This window comes from Chinchilla lanigera, unplaced genomic scaffold, assembly GCF_000276665.1.
Source record: "Chinchilla lanigera isolate Chin_1 unplaced genomic scaffold, ChiLan1.0 scaffold00018, whole genome shotgun sequence".
Taxonomy (NCBI): domain Eukaryota; kingdom Metazoa; phylum Chordata; class Mammalia; order Rodentia; family Chinchillidae; genus Chinchilla; species Chinchilla lanigera.
The window spans coordinates 29,489,206-29,507,872 of NW_004955419.1; the positions used below are offsets into that span (position 1 = coordinate 29,489,206).

Below are 18,667 nucleotides of genomic sequence, written 5' to 3' on the forward strand. Positions count from 1 at the left end.
TCTCTCTCTCTCTCTTTCCTTTCTTTCATGGTCCCTGGATAACTTTCTGTCCTTCTCACAGCTGGGAAGTCACTCTGAGTGCAAGTGTGGTCATCTTGGGAACCCTCCCTCTGCACCCTCCATTCAGACCTCTTGGTGGCTAGAGTCCTACATTCTCTTGGGGGCAATGGGCCTCCCTGTTCATTACCAGCCCTGTAGTAGGATGAGAGTCAGAGTCCCACTGTGGACTGCCAGGGTAAAGCCTGTGAAGTTTGGCTGCTGGAGATGGAACTTTGTTTCTACAACTCTTCTGCCTTCTTCATGTCAGGACCATCAAACAGCCAAGTAGAGCTGGAGCAGGCCAGGGGCTCCATGGACAGGAGTCCTCTTCCCTCTCCCACAGGACTCAGCCCCACTGGGTTCTTACCATTCAGGAGCCGTGGGCAGCTGGCCCCAGTTTTGAATTCTGCAGAAGCGAAGTTGCGTTCTCCAAGCCTTACCAGGATAACAGGAATGTCCTTGTTTGGATAACCTTTCTTTCCTTGTATTTGGGAGACTTGTGACCTTGCACAAGCACACTGGTTGGGGGAAAGAAGAAATGACTGCTTATTTATGTATTTATCATGTACACAGTCACTTTGTACTTCTTATGAACTTGGAGTGAGCTCTGCATTGACTGAGACTGTAGTGAAGCAGCCGGGTGACGGAGCAACCAGAAGAGCATAAGCAAGTGCCCTGTGCCCGGGTCAGGGAGTTCAGCAGGAGGAGGGGCGCCTGGTGGCCCTGCACTGAAGCAGTCAGGGAAGCACCAAGGACACTGGCAAGTAGAGCCTGAGCGCACACCCCAGTCCACCATGGAGGCCTCCAGGGGGCAGAGTGAGCACTTTCTCAACCGGTGCTGCTCTGTGGCCACAGAACAGCTGCCTCTGGAAGTAGTGAGTTCCCCATCTCAGAGACACCCATTTGGTGGGGTTCAGGCACAGAGAAATATCAGCTTGCATAACCTCTGAGCTCCTTTGGACCTTGAGATTTGGGGCTCACCAAAATTCTGTAAGAGGCCAAGGGAAGGAGAGGGCCTCTCACTTAGTCATTGCTAGAGAAGCTTCTCTCACACAGAAACCACAATGTCTGTCTTCACTGTTCTCCCCAAGGCCTCTCCTGCTGCCGCACAGCACCTGGGAACCCTGGGGCTGTCCTGGAGGGGACCTAGCAGGCTGTGCAGAGAACAAGGGAGATGAGTCATTTCCTCCTTGTAAGTTTCTTCTTGGAAACCCCTCAATTCCACTGCAGGCCATTTGGAGCAGTCGTGGTCACAGTTCTGGAGAAGTGTATGAATAAGGAGCGGGTCTCATCCGTGCCTGTGGTACTTTCTGATGAATAAAAGCACCTGACATCACTCTTTCTTTCAGTGATCATGGGAAGCACCTCTGGTGTCGTTAGCACAGCCAGATCGTAGTACCTTCCCAGTTCACTTATCCCACAAGTGTTCATGTCACCTCTGTTCAGAGCTGGACACTGGGCTGGGGGCTGCTGCCGCAAAGATGAGGAACACACAGTGCCACCTCAGGAAGCTCACGCTCATCTGGGGACCAGGCACCTAAATAGTTAAGTGTGCAATACAGAGTGATAAGTGCTTGGTAGAGATCTGCACCCTTGGGATGTTTGTAGGAACATAGATGAGAGGACATCAGGGAGTGCTTCCTGGAAGAAGGTCTTTCAAAAATCTTTGGCAGTTCTCTCCCTCACTTAATACTATCAGTAGTAATTGTAGATAACTGAGCACTTTGGCAAGCATTATTCATAGTGCCTTCATTCTGCAAACTTTTTTTTTGAAGTTTGATTCATTTTTATTTGGTTGGAAGCAGCAGAATGCTAAAACCTGGTTGTTTGGGTTTGTTGCTTTAAACAACTTTTAAAAAAGTTTTTTATTTTGGAAGAACTGTAGATTCACAGATAATTGTAAGATGAACCCGTGTACCCTTTGCCCAGTTTCCCCCAATAATGTCGTGTTGCAGAAGTATGTAGTAGTACACCTGGGGCCTTAACCTTGACAGATTCAAGAGACAGAATAGTTCCATCACCATGATACTGTGATGATCCCTCCTGTTTGTCCTTTTCAGTAGACTTTTTTTTTTTTTTGGTTTTTCTCCGGTACCAGGAATTGAACTCACGACCTTGTGCTTGCCAGGCAGGTACTGTGCCGCTGAGCTAAATCCCCAGCCTTCAGTAGACATTTTCAAAATGGTTTTTTTGTTTAGTTGTTTTGTATCTCCAGCCTTGGTGGAAAAAAAAAGGAAAAGAAAAAAAATGGCCTCCCTTCTTGGAGTTGACATTCTTGTCACCCCTGTGTGCTTCTTGTGACCTTTCGTGGTGGTTTGTGCATCAGCAGGTCACACATGAGGACAGGAGCCAGAATGGGAGGTGGCTGGTCCTGTTCGTTGTAGCATGAGCTTGTCTGTCAGACTTGGACTCCCGTCCTCCTCAGTCTGCCCTGTGGTGGGGGTGGGGCGGGGTGCTTCCTGGCCACACTGCTTCCCCTGAGACTGCCAGGCCCCTGGGTTCACGAGCCTGGGATAGAATAATCAATACCTTCACCAAAGGCAAAGCCTAATCCTGGCCAGAACCATGTCAAGGGGAGTCCCCTTGGCATAGGATGAGGATCCCACCCTGATAGGGCAGAGACTTGGGTGAGGCTTCCAGAGGGCCCTGAAGATTCTGGTCCATTGGTTCATAGCAGATGGAGCCACTGAGGCTGGGAGGGAAGGGGTCTTGCCCAGGTGGCACTGAATTCACAGCAGGGCCAGGTCTCTGGGTTCCCTGCCAACCAATCAAACCCAGGGTAATCAAGACAGGATTCCTTAACATGTGCTTTGCCAGGTGGAGTTTTTGGGTGCTTACTTTTAAAATGTGGACCTTGCTTCCTTTTGCCATGCGGACTCAGAGCTGTTTCCCTAGCTGGAAAAGAGCTGGGTCTGTGCTGAGATGTTTGGTGGAGGATGTCCTGCTCTAAGGATCTGACCTTTACCCTCAGATGGCAGCAAAGTCTTCTCCAATTTTAACTCTGTCTCTGGGGCTAGGGACTGGCACTGAGCTGGCGCTGGCACATCTGGGCTCTTTCTCTGAGCTCCATTTCTGTACTTGCTCACACCCCAGCATTCCCAAGAGCATTGCAAGGATGAAAGGACGTTGCATACTGGAAAGTACTAGGCAGACAAGAGGTCTTACCTTTCCTGTGTTTGGAGTTTTGGAGTCCATGAGGGTACAGCCATTGGGGTTGGGTGTGGCCCTGGGGGAGCAGAATAGGGGCATAAGGAGGAGGAGGCTGAGAACAAACTCCTGGCATTCGTGGTGTCTAGGATTCTCTCATTATTCTGAAGATATTTGTGGACTGAGGGCAGATGCTGGCAGGTGTCGTCATAAGTCCAATGAGTGCTGGCTGCATTTTTTCATTTTAATTATGGAGCTGCTCAAAGAAGACGGAATACTAGCCTAATCACCTCTTAAGAACCTCTCCCTCAGACACAACAGTTCATCAACTCACTCTAGTCTTGTTTCATTGATACTACTGTCCCCTCTCTTTTCCACAATCGTATGAAAGTATAATTTTTATACCATAAAATTCACTCATTTTAGGTGTGCAAGTCAGCAATTGTTAGCAAATTGAAGAAATTATGTAACCATCACCACAGCCTGGTTTAAGAACAGTTCAACTCTCCAGGAAGATGCCCACATGCTGGTTTACAGTTTACTCCTGCTTCCACACTCAGCTCCTGCCGGCACTTGCCCTGCTTCCTGTGTTTACAGATCCGCTACTTCTGGACATTCTGTATAAATGGAATGTCTGGCTTCTCTGTGGCTTCTTTCACTCAGCAGAATGCTTTTGAAACCCATCCATGCTGTGACATGCACCACTATGTCACTCCTCTTTATTGTTGAACAGGATTCCACTATATAGAGGTACCATGTTTTGTTCACTGTGCTTTATTTTGAAGCAAACTCCAGATATTGTATTGCTTCATACATAATTTTTTTTTTTTTTGGTACCAGGAATTGATCTCAGGACCTTGTGCTTGCCAGGCAGGTGCTGTACCACTGAGCTATATCCCCAGCCCTTATATATAAATAGTATGGAATGAATCATTAAAAGACAAGACCTTTTCAAAAGCAATAATTTCAATACTCTTATCATACCTAAAATGTTAGCAAATTCCTTAATGTCATCAGCTACCCAGTCACTGTTCTTACTTTCAGTTGTTGCATTACATATCACGATTTTTTTACAGTCTGTCTAAATCAGGTTCACACTGCAGTTGATTGATGTGTCTCTACATCTCCTTTAACCTGTGGGTTCCCCTCTGTTTCTCTCTTCTCACCTTGCAATTCATTTGTTGAAAAGGTAACCCATACTTCATCATGTGACCAGAGACAGTGGCAAAGAGGGTCAGCTGTGGACAGACTTAGAGATCATCAAGTAAAATCCCCATGCAGACAAGGAAGCAGAGGCCAATGAGGGGAGGAGCCTGGAGCACAGATCCCTCTGCTTCCTCAATCTCAGCCCCTCAGTCCAGTCCCAGGGGCCTTTTTCCCCACTCCAGCTGCTGCCCTCCTCTGGGTAGGTGTGAAGATGGGCAAGTCTCTGGTCCTCCAGTGGGAGTGGTTGGCTTAGCTCTGGCCTGGCTGCTGAGGGCCACCTGAGATCTGGCAGTGAGCCTGGAGGAGCCCAGCAGGTGCCGGGGAAGCCTCCTGGCCTTGGTGGTCGCCCAGGTAGCCAGCGCTGCTGTCTTGTCCCCCTGCCATGGCCTCCTTCGTGCTGCCTCCTTCTCACGTGTCTGTTTCTTCTCTCCTCCATGCTATGGCAGTGGTGCCCCGTGCTGATGAGACAATACTTGGTGCAGCCCCAGGCAGTCCTTTTCCAGGTAATTTCCTAGGGACCCTGCACGCTTTCTTGCAGCACATGCCTTCCCGTCCTTTGCTAGGTTCCTTTGACTCTCACAGTGCTTAGCTTCCTGAGAGCTCCCCATCCCATGCCCTCCCCACAAGCTCCTGCGCAGGCAGATACCTAGGGATGAAACTTAAAATCCCATTATACTCTTTTTTGCCTAGGGGGCCTTTCTTGCCAGATGGGCCAAGTTGCCTAAGTAGCCACACAGGGGAGAAAGAGACAGCTGGGGTGTGAACACTCTTTGATCACTGTTTTACCTACTGCAAGGTAAAGGATATATGTGATGCAGATTAAAAAAAGAGAACTAAGGAAGTCCATCCCGTCTGTGTACCACAGGCCTTTCATATTGGGAAAGGGTGACCCTGAGTGTCCTTCTAGCTCTGACTTTTCAAAGAGCCATGCTTTCCATTAACTGGAACACGGTGTGTGTGAGGAGGGTGCGTATGCCTGGGGCTGGGGCTCTGGACCTCGAGAACTCCCAGGAGTCTATGGCAGTAGACAGAGGAAGTTTAGTCCCCGTTAGTTACACTGAGGTGAGTAGGCCGTCTGTGATGTTCATTTCTTTTCCTGAGTCAGAGGCAAGGACAGCACCAGGAGTCCCAGAAGGAAGGGAGCTGAGGCTTGAAATGACACCCTGGAAAGGATCCCAAGGGCTCAGAGAAGTAAGAAATGCGGAAGACAGCTGTTGCTTATGACTGTTGGTGGGAGGGCAGGTGGGGGGGGAATGCATCCAGGATTGTAGGTGCACAGACAACTTACATATATGTAACCATATGTGTTCTCTACCATACCCCACTGGATTTCCCGAGTGAGTCAGAAGTGGAAGTAGATTGCCACTGTTACCAGGAAAAGAGCACCAGTAATGCCTCCTCTCTTCTCTTCCTCCCTCTTGTTCCATCTCCTTTCTTTACTTTTTCCCATTTTCTAAAAGAAAATGGGAAAAAGTAAAGAAAGGAGATGGTTCTATCATTCTATCTCTCCCAGCCTCCACTTTCATAAAGAATTTAAGGGGGCTTGAAAAATAAACAGTTACATGTATCTAAGTTAAATCTGAAAAGAAGTTCAGAAATTATGCAGAGAAAAGGGGAAGATCATTGCACCAGAAGCCAGCACTGAATTTGACTGAGCTTCCTGGCAGCCAAAGCAAAGGGGAATATGTGGTGGTTTCTGATATTTTTGCTGTTCCATCAGAAGCAAATTAATGATTCATTGGGGGAAAACGTCCTTTTCTGATACTGAATTATAGGAGGAATTAACAAAGAATTTGAATATTCTAAGGAGCAGTGTCTCCAGAGGGTTTTAAAAAATACTGTTTGTATTATCCTTTTCTTTTACTGCCTCTGACAAATACTGAATTCTCAATATTCCCTCATAGACGAGCGAAGGCACTTCCCCAAGGGCTTTAACTAACGTTGAGAAGGGACACTGCATTCTCGTCACCTGATTTGATCAGGGGAGGGGAGCGGAGGGAGGGGGTGCTAGTATATCATTTGGAGCTGTTGTTCAAATACTTCCCAATTAGTTCTTGAGAGTTGTGGCTTCTGTCATGCTGCTGGACCATATATTCACTCATTCATTCAATGAGCACTTAGGGGGCTGAAGGGATATTCTATGTTCTACGTGCTGAAGGCAACCTGGAAGGAGACAGACAAACAATCATCATATGTGGAAAGACGTATGATAATGGTGACCTGTGCAAGATGCCACTAAGTGTTGAATGCTAGAGAAGAGAATGGTTATTTCTTTCTAGGTGTGTAGGGCCAGCGATGGCTTACTGAGGAGGTGATATTTGAGCTGGGTCTTGTGGACAATGTAGGGGCTCTCTCAGTGACTGAGATGGGCCCTACAGATTGCGGCAGAGGCAGGACAGTGCCTGGAATGTCTGAGGAGCAGTTAGTGCAGCAGGAGTCCAGGGAGTCCGTGAGATTGAGGAGATTGCTATTGCCCCTAAAAATTACAAGCAGCTGAACAGGGGACACACAGTGACAGGGTCCTAGGGGGACAGTTAAACACTACGATGCAGCGTCAGAGGCCCCTGGCTCATGCAGGAGCAGAGTAAGAACTGTGAACCCAGCAAAGAAGAGCAAAGGCCCTGTTAGGTGGCACATGGGTGGCACAGACGATGAAGGTATCCGATGCCAGGCTTCTGAGTTCCCCTGTCCTCCAAGCCACAGTTCTTTAGGGAAGTGTACTTCACCTTCTGGAAGCCACTGCTGGTTGAAGAACTGGCATTTTGGACCTCCCACAGCACGTATCACACAGGTGGAAGGTTTCATGTCTTAAAAAGGTGATCCAAACCCAACTGTTGGAGAACCTGGACAAACTCTGTTGCATACTGACTCAAATGAAATCAAATAGCAGTTTCCATCTGGAAATGACATACGTAAAGAGGCAGGACATCCCCATGGCCACCCTTTCTGTAATTCTCTTATGCTCAGGCTGGCTCTGCCTCTGCACAGGGGCTTTCTGTGCAGATCTGGCTGCCCGGCTGTGCCCGAGAAAGCAGGCTGGAGGCGGGGAAGGGGCCGGGCTGGGAGGGAGTGGGGGAGAGCATCAGGGTGCTGAGTCTTGGCTAAGACACTGCTGGGCCCATGAATGATCACTTTGTCATTGTTTAGCCGTTGTACAAGCCCCTCACAGTCAAATTCCAGCTTGTTTACTTTCCCACCTTTCCCTTTATACTTCCACCAGGTCTACATAGTGCACGCACCTGGTCCTAGGTCACTGCCATCCCGTTCCCCTCCCGGCCCTTCCTTCAGCTGTACCTAGCCTGTGAGCAAGGATTGCTAGGCTCCACCTTAAATACAGCCTGCCCCAAGAAACCTGTCCTGACCACCCCTGCCCATGAAAACTAATGGTTGTGTGCTCTTAGCCATTTTGGGTAGAGTTCCTGGGGCCGTACGCCTTTTCACCTGGGATTTGTGGGTGAGGGTCCAAGAGTGTGTCTGCTCTCACATACTGTCTTGAGTAAATAGGGCTTAGGAAGGGTAGAATGACCTATGTCAGATCCCCACCGGGTGCTCAGGACAAAGAAGGGAGGGGGAGGAACTGGGACTCACTCAGAAAGGGACCCTTACAGAGGCATTTTGACCCCCATCTTTGCACACAGCAATGTACTGGACAAGCTGCTTCCAGCGAATTTAACTTCCAAATTCGTTCTTACAAATCAGGAGGCGAATGCCATGGCCAAGTCCCATTCTACAGGGATGAATTCTAGACAGTGACCTTTTCCCAACAGCGCCTTGCTGCATGGGATGAAGGCAGTGTTTTTCAAACATTGTTGGTTGTAACTTATAGCAAAAAGTACAGTTTCATGTCTACCTAGTACATATACAACTACTGATATGTGAGACAGTGTCTTGCCTGAAACTCACTATGTTGGCCTGAACTCACAGAAGTCCTCCGCTTCCTGAGTGCTGGGCACCATGCAACCATGCCCAGCTTGTTCTATTTCATTCTAATTTTATTTTTAAAAATTGTTAGACTGGCAAATTTATCTCACCACCTGTTAGTGGGTCAAGACCCACAATATGAAAATCACTTGGGTAATCATCAAGATGTTAGAGTCAGACAGATCCAGGTTTGAATCCTGGTTCTGGCACCTCGAAACTGTGTGACTTCAGGTAATTCACTTTCCTTCTATCATAGACATCTCAGTTTCTTCATGTGTAAAATGAAGACAACAGAACCTGCTTCATGGGTGACTGTGGGGATGAAGTGCTAGAACACAGGCAAAGTTCCTGGCCCAGAGGAAGTGCCTGATAAGCAGCAACTTGATGAGCTTGTGAAGATCATGGTTGTTAGTTCCTGGGAACCGCTTGGCAAGGCCTGTAGGAGAAGTGGGACTCGTGCTTCCAGGGGAGTGGTCCTCAGGAAAGACTTCACAGAGGAGGAGGCCGTGTTAAGGAAGGTGACAGGATGACTGGGACCTGCTTCTGTCCTTACAGTGATGGGAACCCAGCACAAAATCCCCACATTTTCTCTTCTATGGAGGACAGACTTGTGCCCAAGGATTTTTTTAGCTAGACTTAGAGCTGAAAATGTTAGACACCCTTGCTTTTTGCATTTAGGTCTCTAATCCACCTGGGATTGATTTTTGTGTCTGGTGTAAAGATCCAATTTCTTTTTTCCCCTGTTTCTGAATGGATAACCAGTTACCCCCGCACTGTTTATTAAAGAGTCCATCCTTTCCTGCTGATTTGTACATCGCCTCTCTCATATATCAAGGTTCCATATGTGCACAGATCAGTTTTTGGCCTCAATTCTGTTTCAGTGCTCTATTTATCTGTCCCTGTGCCAATACCACACTGTCTTAATTACTGCGGCTTTATAGTGATCGCTGATGTAGGTAGGCTTATCTCTCTAGGCTTGCTCTTCTCCCTCAGAAGCCTGTGGGCTCCCTTTGGGCCTCGGCTCTTCTCTCTGTGTTTCAAAATCAGCCTCTGATTGAAGATGATTGATGAGCCTGGGGGCTCTGGATGAGCTGTCCTCAGCGAGCAGCATCTCAGGCACCTGGGCTTGCCGCAGCTCCTGCCCTCACTGCTGCCATCCACCCCAGCTGGTACTGAAGCTGCCCAGGAAGTACTTTCTAACTGATTTGCAGAGAAAAGCACCGAGCATGTGCCTGAGCCTGAGTTCCTCCTTCCTGCCACTTGTCGTGGCTCCTTTGGTTTCCTCCAGTGGCTCAGTCCTCCTCGTCCTACCCAGGATGCCTGCAACCCCTCCCAGAAGACTGCTTGTTTCCCTGTCCCCGCTGCCTGCCAAGGACATAACCCTGGGCAGACAGGAGTGCTCCTCCACTGGCAATGTCAAGGTCCCCAAACACTGCCCACTCCAAAGCTTGGGATGCACAGATTCTTTGGCTTACGTGTTTGCAAGTGTTTTCTTTAACTGAAAATAGGCTTGTGGGTTGGGTGGGAGGAAGAGACATGCTCTGGGACATATGATTCAATCTGTCCTTGCATGGGCAGACCCAGGTTGGCCTCTTTGCTGCTTTCTCTGGAGACCATTTTGATAGTGGCGTGGATGGCAGGGAAATGACTCTCTGCAAGTTCGGACTTCATGAAATGGCTTGAAGGAAGGAGCATGACTGTTAGGTCTTTCTGCGTGGTTGGCATGGATTTGGTAAATCAGATGTATGTACCCTAGCATTTTCAGCACATAGGTGTTTACATGCTTCCAAAATTCAAAACTGCTTGCCAAACTGTGACTTGGGTTGGCTTGATACATTGGATTTAGGGTAACCGACTCCCTGGACTGGGATTCTGCTTGGTTTACCATAAACAAAGTCCTTTTCTTTTGAGGCTTTAGTTTGCCCATCTGTGACGTGAGAGTTTGGACTTTTAACCTTTGTTGAAAGATTCTTTTTAACTCTTGTTCCTGTGACTCTGTCCTGTGGTTCCTGTGATGCTGTTCTGTCCATTTTCCTGACAAGAAGATTCTTACTTCTTCCTTGTTTGGGTTACTGATTTCTTTCTCCCTGCAGAGAGGAGGGTGGTGGCTCTGGCCGGCTGGGGCTGCTGGGTCAGGTGCCCGGCAGGCCACAAGGGAGCCGGGTTGGACTTCTTGTGAGGCTGTCCGGATTCCCGCCTACCTCTTCACCTGGGGAGCATTGTCGACTCTAGAAACTGTCTAGATCTGAATTGCCCTTCCAGCATGAGGGCATTCATGATCCTCTGTGGGCTTTGACACGGGCTTGGATTAGACCAGAACACAGCGTTGCTTTTGATTGTGGTGCATCAGACGATTTGGTACTGAGATGTCCCTGTCTCCTCTTTCAGACCACTGAGTACTCAGCCATGGCCTCGTTGGCTGGAGGGCTGGATGACATGAAGGCCAACCTGACCAGCCCCACCCCTGCCGACATTGGGAGCAGTGTACCAGGCCCACAGTCCTACCCCATTGTGACAGGTGAGGGGACCTGGGGCATAAGGGGTTGAGGGGAAGAGAGGGAGAGAGAGCATGCATGCATGGTGGGAGGAATGGCTTCTTGGTACTTTTGGGGACTGGCCAGTTTTTCTTTACTGAGGTTATAAAGTCCTGGAACAGGTCAGGCAGGAAATTGCTGGGGCCACAGGTTGTAACTGTGATAAGACATGGTTGTATATGGTTCCAAGAAAGCCAGAGGAAAGCAAATGCCAAAGGGACTGTGGGCTGGGAGGAGGGACAGGGAACCCTATCAGGTGGCTCCTGTAGGTGGGGGCAAGTATATAGAGGCTTGAGATTGATCCATCTCATAAGCAAAGCAGCCCTGTTTGACAGCAGCTTCAAGGAGGAGGGGAATTCTTTGCAGCTTGTAATTGGCACTTCAAAATTTCAACAGAGGCTGAGTCGAGAAGGGCAGGAAGCTCAGGCTGGGTATGTGCCAAGCAGCTGCCTTCTGGAGGCCAGGGCCAGCCTCCTTATCACTGTCAGGGTAAAGCTTGAAGCAGGAGGCCTCTGAGCTCTCATCAGTAGAGCATTTGCCCAGTACGTGCCAGCCCCTGGGTTTCGTCCCCAGCACTGTACCAAACAGCACAGCAGTAGCAAACAGCATGGGCTCTCCCTCCCAGCGGGGCTTGAACTTGCCACTTACTAGCTGTGCAGTTATCTTGGGGGAGCCACACCACCACGCACAAATGCCTGCTGTGGTTTTCTGAGCTGGGCGACGGGCATAGTGATAGCACCCACTGACAGTGTGGTTTTGAGGATGGACAGGCTCACACCTCGAAGGTGCTTGGATTCTTGCCTCGCACGTAGCTCTCACCCAATATATGTGGCTGTCGTCACTCCTCTCAGAGCTCTGCCATGTGGCTCGGCACAGTTGTGCATGTTGCTACAGCTGCCCTCCGTGTACCACACCACTTAGCTCCAGCAGCCCTGGGTACTATGGAGCACTAGGGACCGTCTGAACTTCCAGGCCCTGGAGAATTCCGCCTTGGCAGGCAGAAGGCTCTTAGATAGCGGGGTGCTAGGGACCACACTTGGGCCAGAGCCTGGGGGTGCAACCCAAGCTGGAAGGATGCACCTGTAGACTGGTGGGCAGAGCACAGTAGGTAGTGACAGAGACAATGGGTTCTTGAGGCACAGTAAGCTGTTGGCGTATCAGGGAGGCTGAGGATTGTCCTTGGCTTAGAGAACTTTAGGGGCAGGGACAGATGAAACAGGATTTCAGTCACAGGGGCCCTTTAGATCTGAACAGCAAGGCAGGGAGGCCAGCTCTGTGACCTGAGCTGACGGTCAGCACTGAGGCTCAGACTGGAGCAGCTGGGGCCCCACTTGCAGGTCTGGGTACCACATGAGAGCAAGACGGGGCCAGAGTGACTTGGTCCCTGTGCACATGCAATGAGGTGGAGCCTTTAGATAGAGAGACCAAGTGGGGCGGGAGTCGGAGCTTCAGTGCTACCGAAGTCCTCTCTGCTGGACATGTGTCACCAGTGACCATGACAGCACTTCTGACGATACCTCATCTTACAGATGCAGAAGCCAGGCTCAGAGGAGCAGCACCTTGCCCAATGTAAGGGGTGCAGTGGAGCATTAGAGCCAGTCCTCAGCCTTCTAGATCCTGAGACCTTGTTATTTTCAAACAACTACAAACAACTGCAAAGGGGAGAGCAGAAAGAAGTGCGGCCCGGCTCATAATAATAGCCTTTGTCCCTTCACTGAGTGCTTAGGCACCAGATACCAGGCACTCCGTTGAGTGGGCCCATTTTACCCTCAGAGGAACCCTGGGAGATGGCACAGTCCATATCATGTTCATTTCATGTATAAAGAAACTAGGACCTGGGGCAGGTAAGTATTTTTCCTGAGGTCATAGCCCGTGTTCAGTGGTGCTGTGATTGAACACCAGGGATTATACAGCTCACCATCCTGCTGCACAGGTAAACTAGGGACCACCCGCAGTGCTGCCACTTCCTCTGTCTGCCTTTGGACACAGCTCTGAGTCTCAAGTTTTCCATCTATGAAATGGTCCTGGCCTCTCAGCATCCTTGTGATGATCCAGTAAGATCCCTGAGGAGGACATATGACAGAGAGGGTGGTTTGTGACTAGACTACGGTGCATGGAAACTCAGGTTTAGGCAGCTTACAGGGAGACTTTACATCCATTTGTGTACGTGCATATTTAGGTGGATAATAGCTCAGGGAGTGTGGAGGCTGAGGTCAACTTCCTGAGGCTCCTGTCTGCAGGAGTGGAATACAGGTAGCCAGCTAGGAAGGCTCACCTAGCCGACAGATAAGTGTACTTGGGCCCACACAGGATTTTTAGACATTTTAATCCAACACTTTAAAAAGCAAAAATCTAGATTTTTGGGTCCCCTTGAAAAATCAGAACAGCCAGCCCTTCTGGGCCTTATTCCCACACAGCCATGGCAGGCTAGGTCCCCACCTTTCCCAACCAGTGGCTCTGTCATTATCTTGCAACGAAGACTGCCTGATGAAGACTGTGAGTTAACACCCATAAGGTAGGAATTTGTGCTAAGGGCCAGCTGGGTGGACTCACTCTCCTGCAGTCTGCAGAGGGATTCAGTAGGCCTAGGTACCAAATCCAGGGGTGAATTGGGTTTCAATGGAATCATTAACCAAAGATCTGTTTTGTGTTTTAATTCCCTCACTTTAAATCACATTAAGGAGCCAGAAGAGAATACATCCCAGACTAAAGTCAGAATTATGTTTAATTTTGAAATATTAGAGATATTATAATTATCAATACAATCATTAGCTTTCTTATAAATAAACAATAGCATAAAGAAGGAAGGAGCCCAGCAACAACAAAAATATTTTACCTACCAAGGAATAAACTTGACTCCACTAAGAGACATAAAAGAATAAATGGAGAGATGTTGTTTGTTCTTAGATGGGATATCATAAAGATGCCAATTCTGCCTAAGTAATCTATTAATTCAGAGCAGTCCTAAGCCAAATATCAAGAGATTTAAGAAAATATGTCAAAATGATGCAAATACTAGATAAATAAACATTCTAGGACAGCTAGGAAAATTCTGAAATAAATGAGTAGAAGTCCTAGCACATTTAAAAATGTACTGTAAAATTACAGTAATTAAAGTTGTTATTGAAACTGACATTTTGGCATCAAGAGTACAGAAGCAGATCCAAACGTTATATATGTGAGTATTTATAAATGCAGGGTGTTGGGTCCTTACCCTGTCTTGAACCGGGATATAGCTCAACAGTGCGGCACCTGCCTGGCAAGTGCGAGGTCCTGAGTTCGATTCCTTGTACCCAAACCCCACCCCCCAGAAAAACCTTACTTCTGTCCTTATATCAAAATAAATAGGTTTTGAGGCTATTGCTATGCTAATTAGCCTGATTTGATCATTATACATTATATACATGTATCAAAATATCATAATATACCATAAACGTGTATAATTATACATCAATTAAAAATAAATGCCAGGTAGCAATGCCATGGTAGAGCTCTGGGAGGCTGATGCAGGAGAATCATTGTGAATTCAAGGCCAGCCTGAACTACATAGTGAGACCTTGTCTCAAAAAAACCAAAAATGAAAAAAAAATTCCAGGTTGATAAAAACTTCAAATAAAAAAAATAAAACTAGGGGAAAAGTTTTTTTATAAAGGCCTTTTAAAAACATGTCTCAAAAGCAACATATCTATCTATCTATCTATCTATCTATCTATCTATCTATCTATCTATCTATCTATCTCTTTTGTATATGTGTAAAAATACCCAAAAGACAAAGCATAACAATGTAAAAAAGAAGCAGAACACAGTTAACAAAAAGTTAATTTCCTTTGTATATAAAGAGCTTTAAAAATGAATAAGAAATAAATCAGTAGAAAAACCAGGCAAAGAATATAAATAGATGTTTCACTGGGGAAAAATACGGATGCCTCAAAAGTATATGATAAATCAGCAAGTTAAAATAATCAAATGATACTTAAGATATAATACCATTAGCTTATCAAATATTAAGTTTCAGGGTTGGAAAGGATATGAGAAATAGACATTTTCATATACTGTTAAGGGAGTATAAATTGATGCAATTTCTTTTGGGAAGAAACTTGGCAATATTTATCAAATATTTAAATCTACACGCCAGGCCTGTGACCCAGAGCTTTTATATATACTTTAAGAATTTATCTCACAGATATATTCACACAGTGCAATATAATGGTAAACAAATAGAAACAGTGTGGCCTCTATAACTAAGAGCTGGCTAAATATATTACGGCCCTTTCAGGTAATAAAGTACTCCTGGTATACTACCCACAAAGGTAAGTAAATCTTACCTGTACTCACATGAATACATGTCTAAGATATACATCCCAGTAAAAAGAAACAAGTGTGTAGTAATCAAGTATAAGCCCATTTGTATAAAAATATAATACAATATAGTATAGAGAAAATACAAAATATGGTACAACACAAAAATTATATTATGATTAATGGAACCTTTGAATTAATACAGACACAAGTACTCTATGTCGGATGCTGTGTGTGATGATTCAGTAGATCTTTGAACTCTTCCCTCTCTCTGCCCCTTCCTCTCTGCTGGGTGGAGAACCCCACTGCAATGGGGCCCTATACTGGGGTGCATTGAGGTGGGGTTCTCACCCAGCCCCACCCAGAGTCCCCTTGGGATAGCAGATATTTCCAGTGCCCCTTCACTGTCCTGAAATTAAGTTTAGAAAGCATGTAGCCTGTCTTCACATCTAATTTCAAATAAAATCAAATCAATGCCTCATGAGGTAAAGGAGAAATGAAAACAAAATTGTTGATAATTAAATAACCACTGTTTGATAGGTACATGTCCTGAATGTCTAAACTGTGCAGTGTAACAAACTGGACCAGGACCTTCCCGGTGCCCAGAGGCCCCAGGGCTGCAGGAGCGCTGATTGCAGACTTCTGCAGGGTGCAGACCAGGGACTCTGCCGGCTCACACAGATTGCTAGTGTGATTTTCCAAGCAGGAGAGCGACTCTTGGCCAAGTTCCAAGTAAAACAAAGTATGAGCTTTGCTCGATTTACACAGTAGCTGCATTCCTAGAAAATTCAGAGTGTATGAAGACCATGGAAATGGCAAGTTCACATTTATATGTAAATGAAGTTCAGTTCTAGATACAAGTAATTGTAAACAGATTTTTCACCTACCTGAATGTTTGGCAGGACATGAGAATGGTGTAGGGTGAAGGAAAATTCTTCGTTGCGTGGGACTTTCCACCACCTGCCGGTGAAGCCCCTCCGTCGTGTAGCAGCTCCACAGCATTTCAGCACACTCTATGAAGTAGTCCCTGGCTCCACTGAGAACTGATAGAATGCTTCAAAGAAATCCCCCAAGAGCTGTTGGGGGCTCCGTGTGACTACAGGGGATTCATTTAACTCTCCTTATGTTAGTAGCTGTGTTGTCACAGTACTGAACTCTTGAGGGGGCAACCAGAGTCCTCCAACCCACTCCACATTTCTCTCCTCCCCACAAGACCCAGAACATACTAGGTGTTCAGTTGGACTTAGAGCCCAGCTCTTGGCTCTACTTGAAGTCTCGGGGGACAGGTGGTCCCTAAGCTGCTTCCCTCCCACTCCAGGCTGCTCAGAGAAGATCTCATTAGAGAATGAGTTGATTGCTCTCCATCGTTTGTATGCCATATTAAATTTAAGCTAAACCTCTGCTCTGCCAGCCAGGACCACGGTTCAGAAGCTCCTCACCATTTGCGAACCAGTGACATGGCCAGCCAGTCCCTGCACTGTCAGCAGTTTGGCTATGTCTCGATTGGGACTAATTATCTGCAGGTGTACCCTTGGGCCATAGGCCTGCTCAAGGGGCAGCCACGGCGCCTACCTGCCAGAGAAGACAGCAGGTGGGGAGCCAGGCTTCTAGTTTCTGCCACCTCTCCACTGGCCAAGGAGCTGGCCCCCAGCTGGGCCCACCTGACCTTTGCCTTGGAGACAAAGGAGTGAGGCCAGCCTGTGTCCTCTCCCCCTGGGGACCATATCTTTGTATCAGCAGGTTGGAATGGCAGGAGTTTGAGAGGCCTCCACTGCTCCACTAAGTTTGGGAGGCACTGGTCTGGCAGGTGAATGGAGTCGTAGGGTCTGAGACTTCACCCTGGGCATAGAGACACCCAGCAACACAGAGTGGCTGCCAAGTACCTGAGTCCACCAACCTGATTTACTGCATTCCTTGGTTCACTGTTTAGCACTTCAGTGCTCCAAACTTGGCAGTCCAAGAAAGCATACACTCTTCTGCCTTTTTCATCTGATCGATAGCTGAAGGCTGGAGGAAAGGATACTGGAATAGATGCCAGAGGGTGAGTTTAAGTGTTGACTTTTCCACCTCACTGGTCTAGCTTTGGGGAAATCAGTCATCTTCTCTGTGCCTCAGTTTTTCTCACTGTGAAATGGGGATAGCAATTCCTGCCCCTCCCCCTTCTCTTGACCTTTTGAGGATGAAATGAGATAGTGGGAGGAGGGGGTTCAAGAGCTGCCAAAGGGCCATCTGAGGGTGTGTGGGCAGCTGGGGGGAGGGTTGCAGGGGCTCAGGAGCCCCTGTTGGCTTCCCAGCCTTCCTTAGAGCAAACGTGCTGACCATACAGGGCCAGGAGAGTGGATCCCATGGTCCAATTCCACTGCGGACACAAGCTCAGAGAAGGGAGGTCATCTGCTCAAGGCCACATCAGTGAGTTAGAGCTGGAACTGAGGCTCACCCAGGGCCCTGGCCTCTGTAGCCTGAGGCTGCTACATGATCAGGTGGACTTAAAAAAATCCATTTGAACCCCTGAAAGCGTCTCTTTCAGCACACACTTGAGAATGTGAAGAAGAAAGCCAGACCACCGGAGCTAGCAGCCCAGCCTCACCATGTTCTCGCCTGGTGGCTTTGGCCAAGTTACAGCGCTCAGGCTCAAGTTCCCCATCTGTGAACTGGAGCCAGTGCTTGATCTGTGTCACAGGCTTCTGGGGAGAATGACGCGAAAGGTGCCTGCAGAGTGCTTTGCACAGTGCTTGCCACTCAGTAAGTGGTAGCTGTTAATACAATTCCAGGCCCTCATGCCAGAGTCCTTTACATACGTCCTGGGAGCGTGAAACAAAGAGAAATTTGCCCAGCCACGAATCTCTGTGTGGTGTTTCAATCTTTCAGGGACTCTCAAAGGGCTTTGACCCCGCATAAATCCACAGAAAGAGGTTCAGTCTTGGAGACCCTCTCAAGACATCCGGCCAAGGGGCAGAGGGAGCAGAGGGCCACACCAAGGGCCTCTTTTCCCCATGTTTGAGGCCCTGTACCCTTCATTACAAGCAGTGACATCTGCTGTGTGTTTTGGGGTTTTTGAGAAACACTCAAGGCCTTTGTACAGTGTTGCTTTTGCCCTGTAAACCCTGGGACTCCGGGCCTTGGGGAACCTCCTGTCTCTCCAGAGATGGGGAGGCAGTTTCAGGTGGCTGCTAGAAGACCCTGCCTCTAGCTGAGTGACTTTGGGGATTTCCCGAAGAGCTCTCTCTCCACACACATCCTGCCTCTTTATCATGTTCCCCTCTGGCCAGGCGCCAGGCAGCTCTGAAAGGCCATTTGTTCATCTTTCCGTGGGGAGCCCTCTTTTGACCCATTTTTATGAGCCTTCTTGAGGCTCATCAGACACAACTAAACACCTCCTCTCTCCGACTGAAATCATAATGAATGATGAAAGCAAGAATACAAGAAATGCCTGTGTATCCAGGCTGCCAAAAGGTGCTGTGAAAAATTACAATGAAAGGTATAACACAGCATGATGGCTGGGCCCAAGTGTTCAGCCACAC

At 47.8% G+C, this 18,667-nt stretch overlaps 1 protein-coding gene across 4 annotated transcripts in view; it reads left to right on the forward strand.

Annotated features, from left to right (window-relative positions):
* Pax5 (paired box 5) overlaps nucleotides 1-18,667 on the forward strand; it is a 181,642-nt gene that overhangs the window by 93,575 nt on the left and 69,400 nt on the right. For all 4 annotated transcript variants that reach the window (XM_005382889.1, XM_005382893.1, XM_005382897.2 and 1 more), the window contains one exon: nucleotides 10,702-10,831. In XM_005382889.1, coding sequence (XP_005382946.1) covers nucleotides 10,702-10,831 — 130 coding nt within the window. The remainder of the gene's footprint in view (nucleotides 1-10,701; nucleotides 10,832-18,667) is intronic.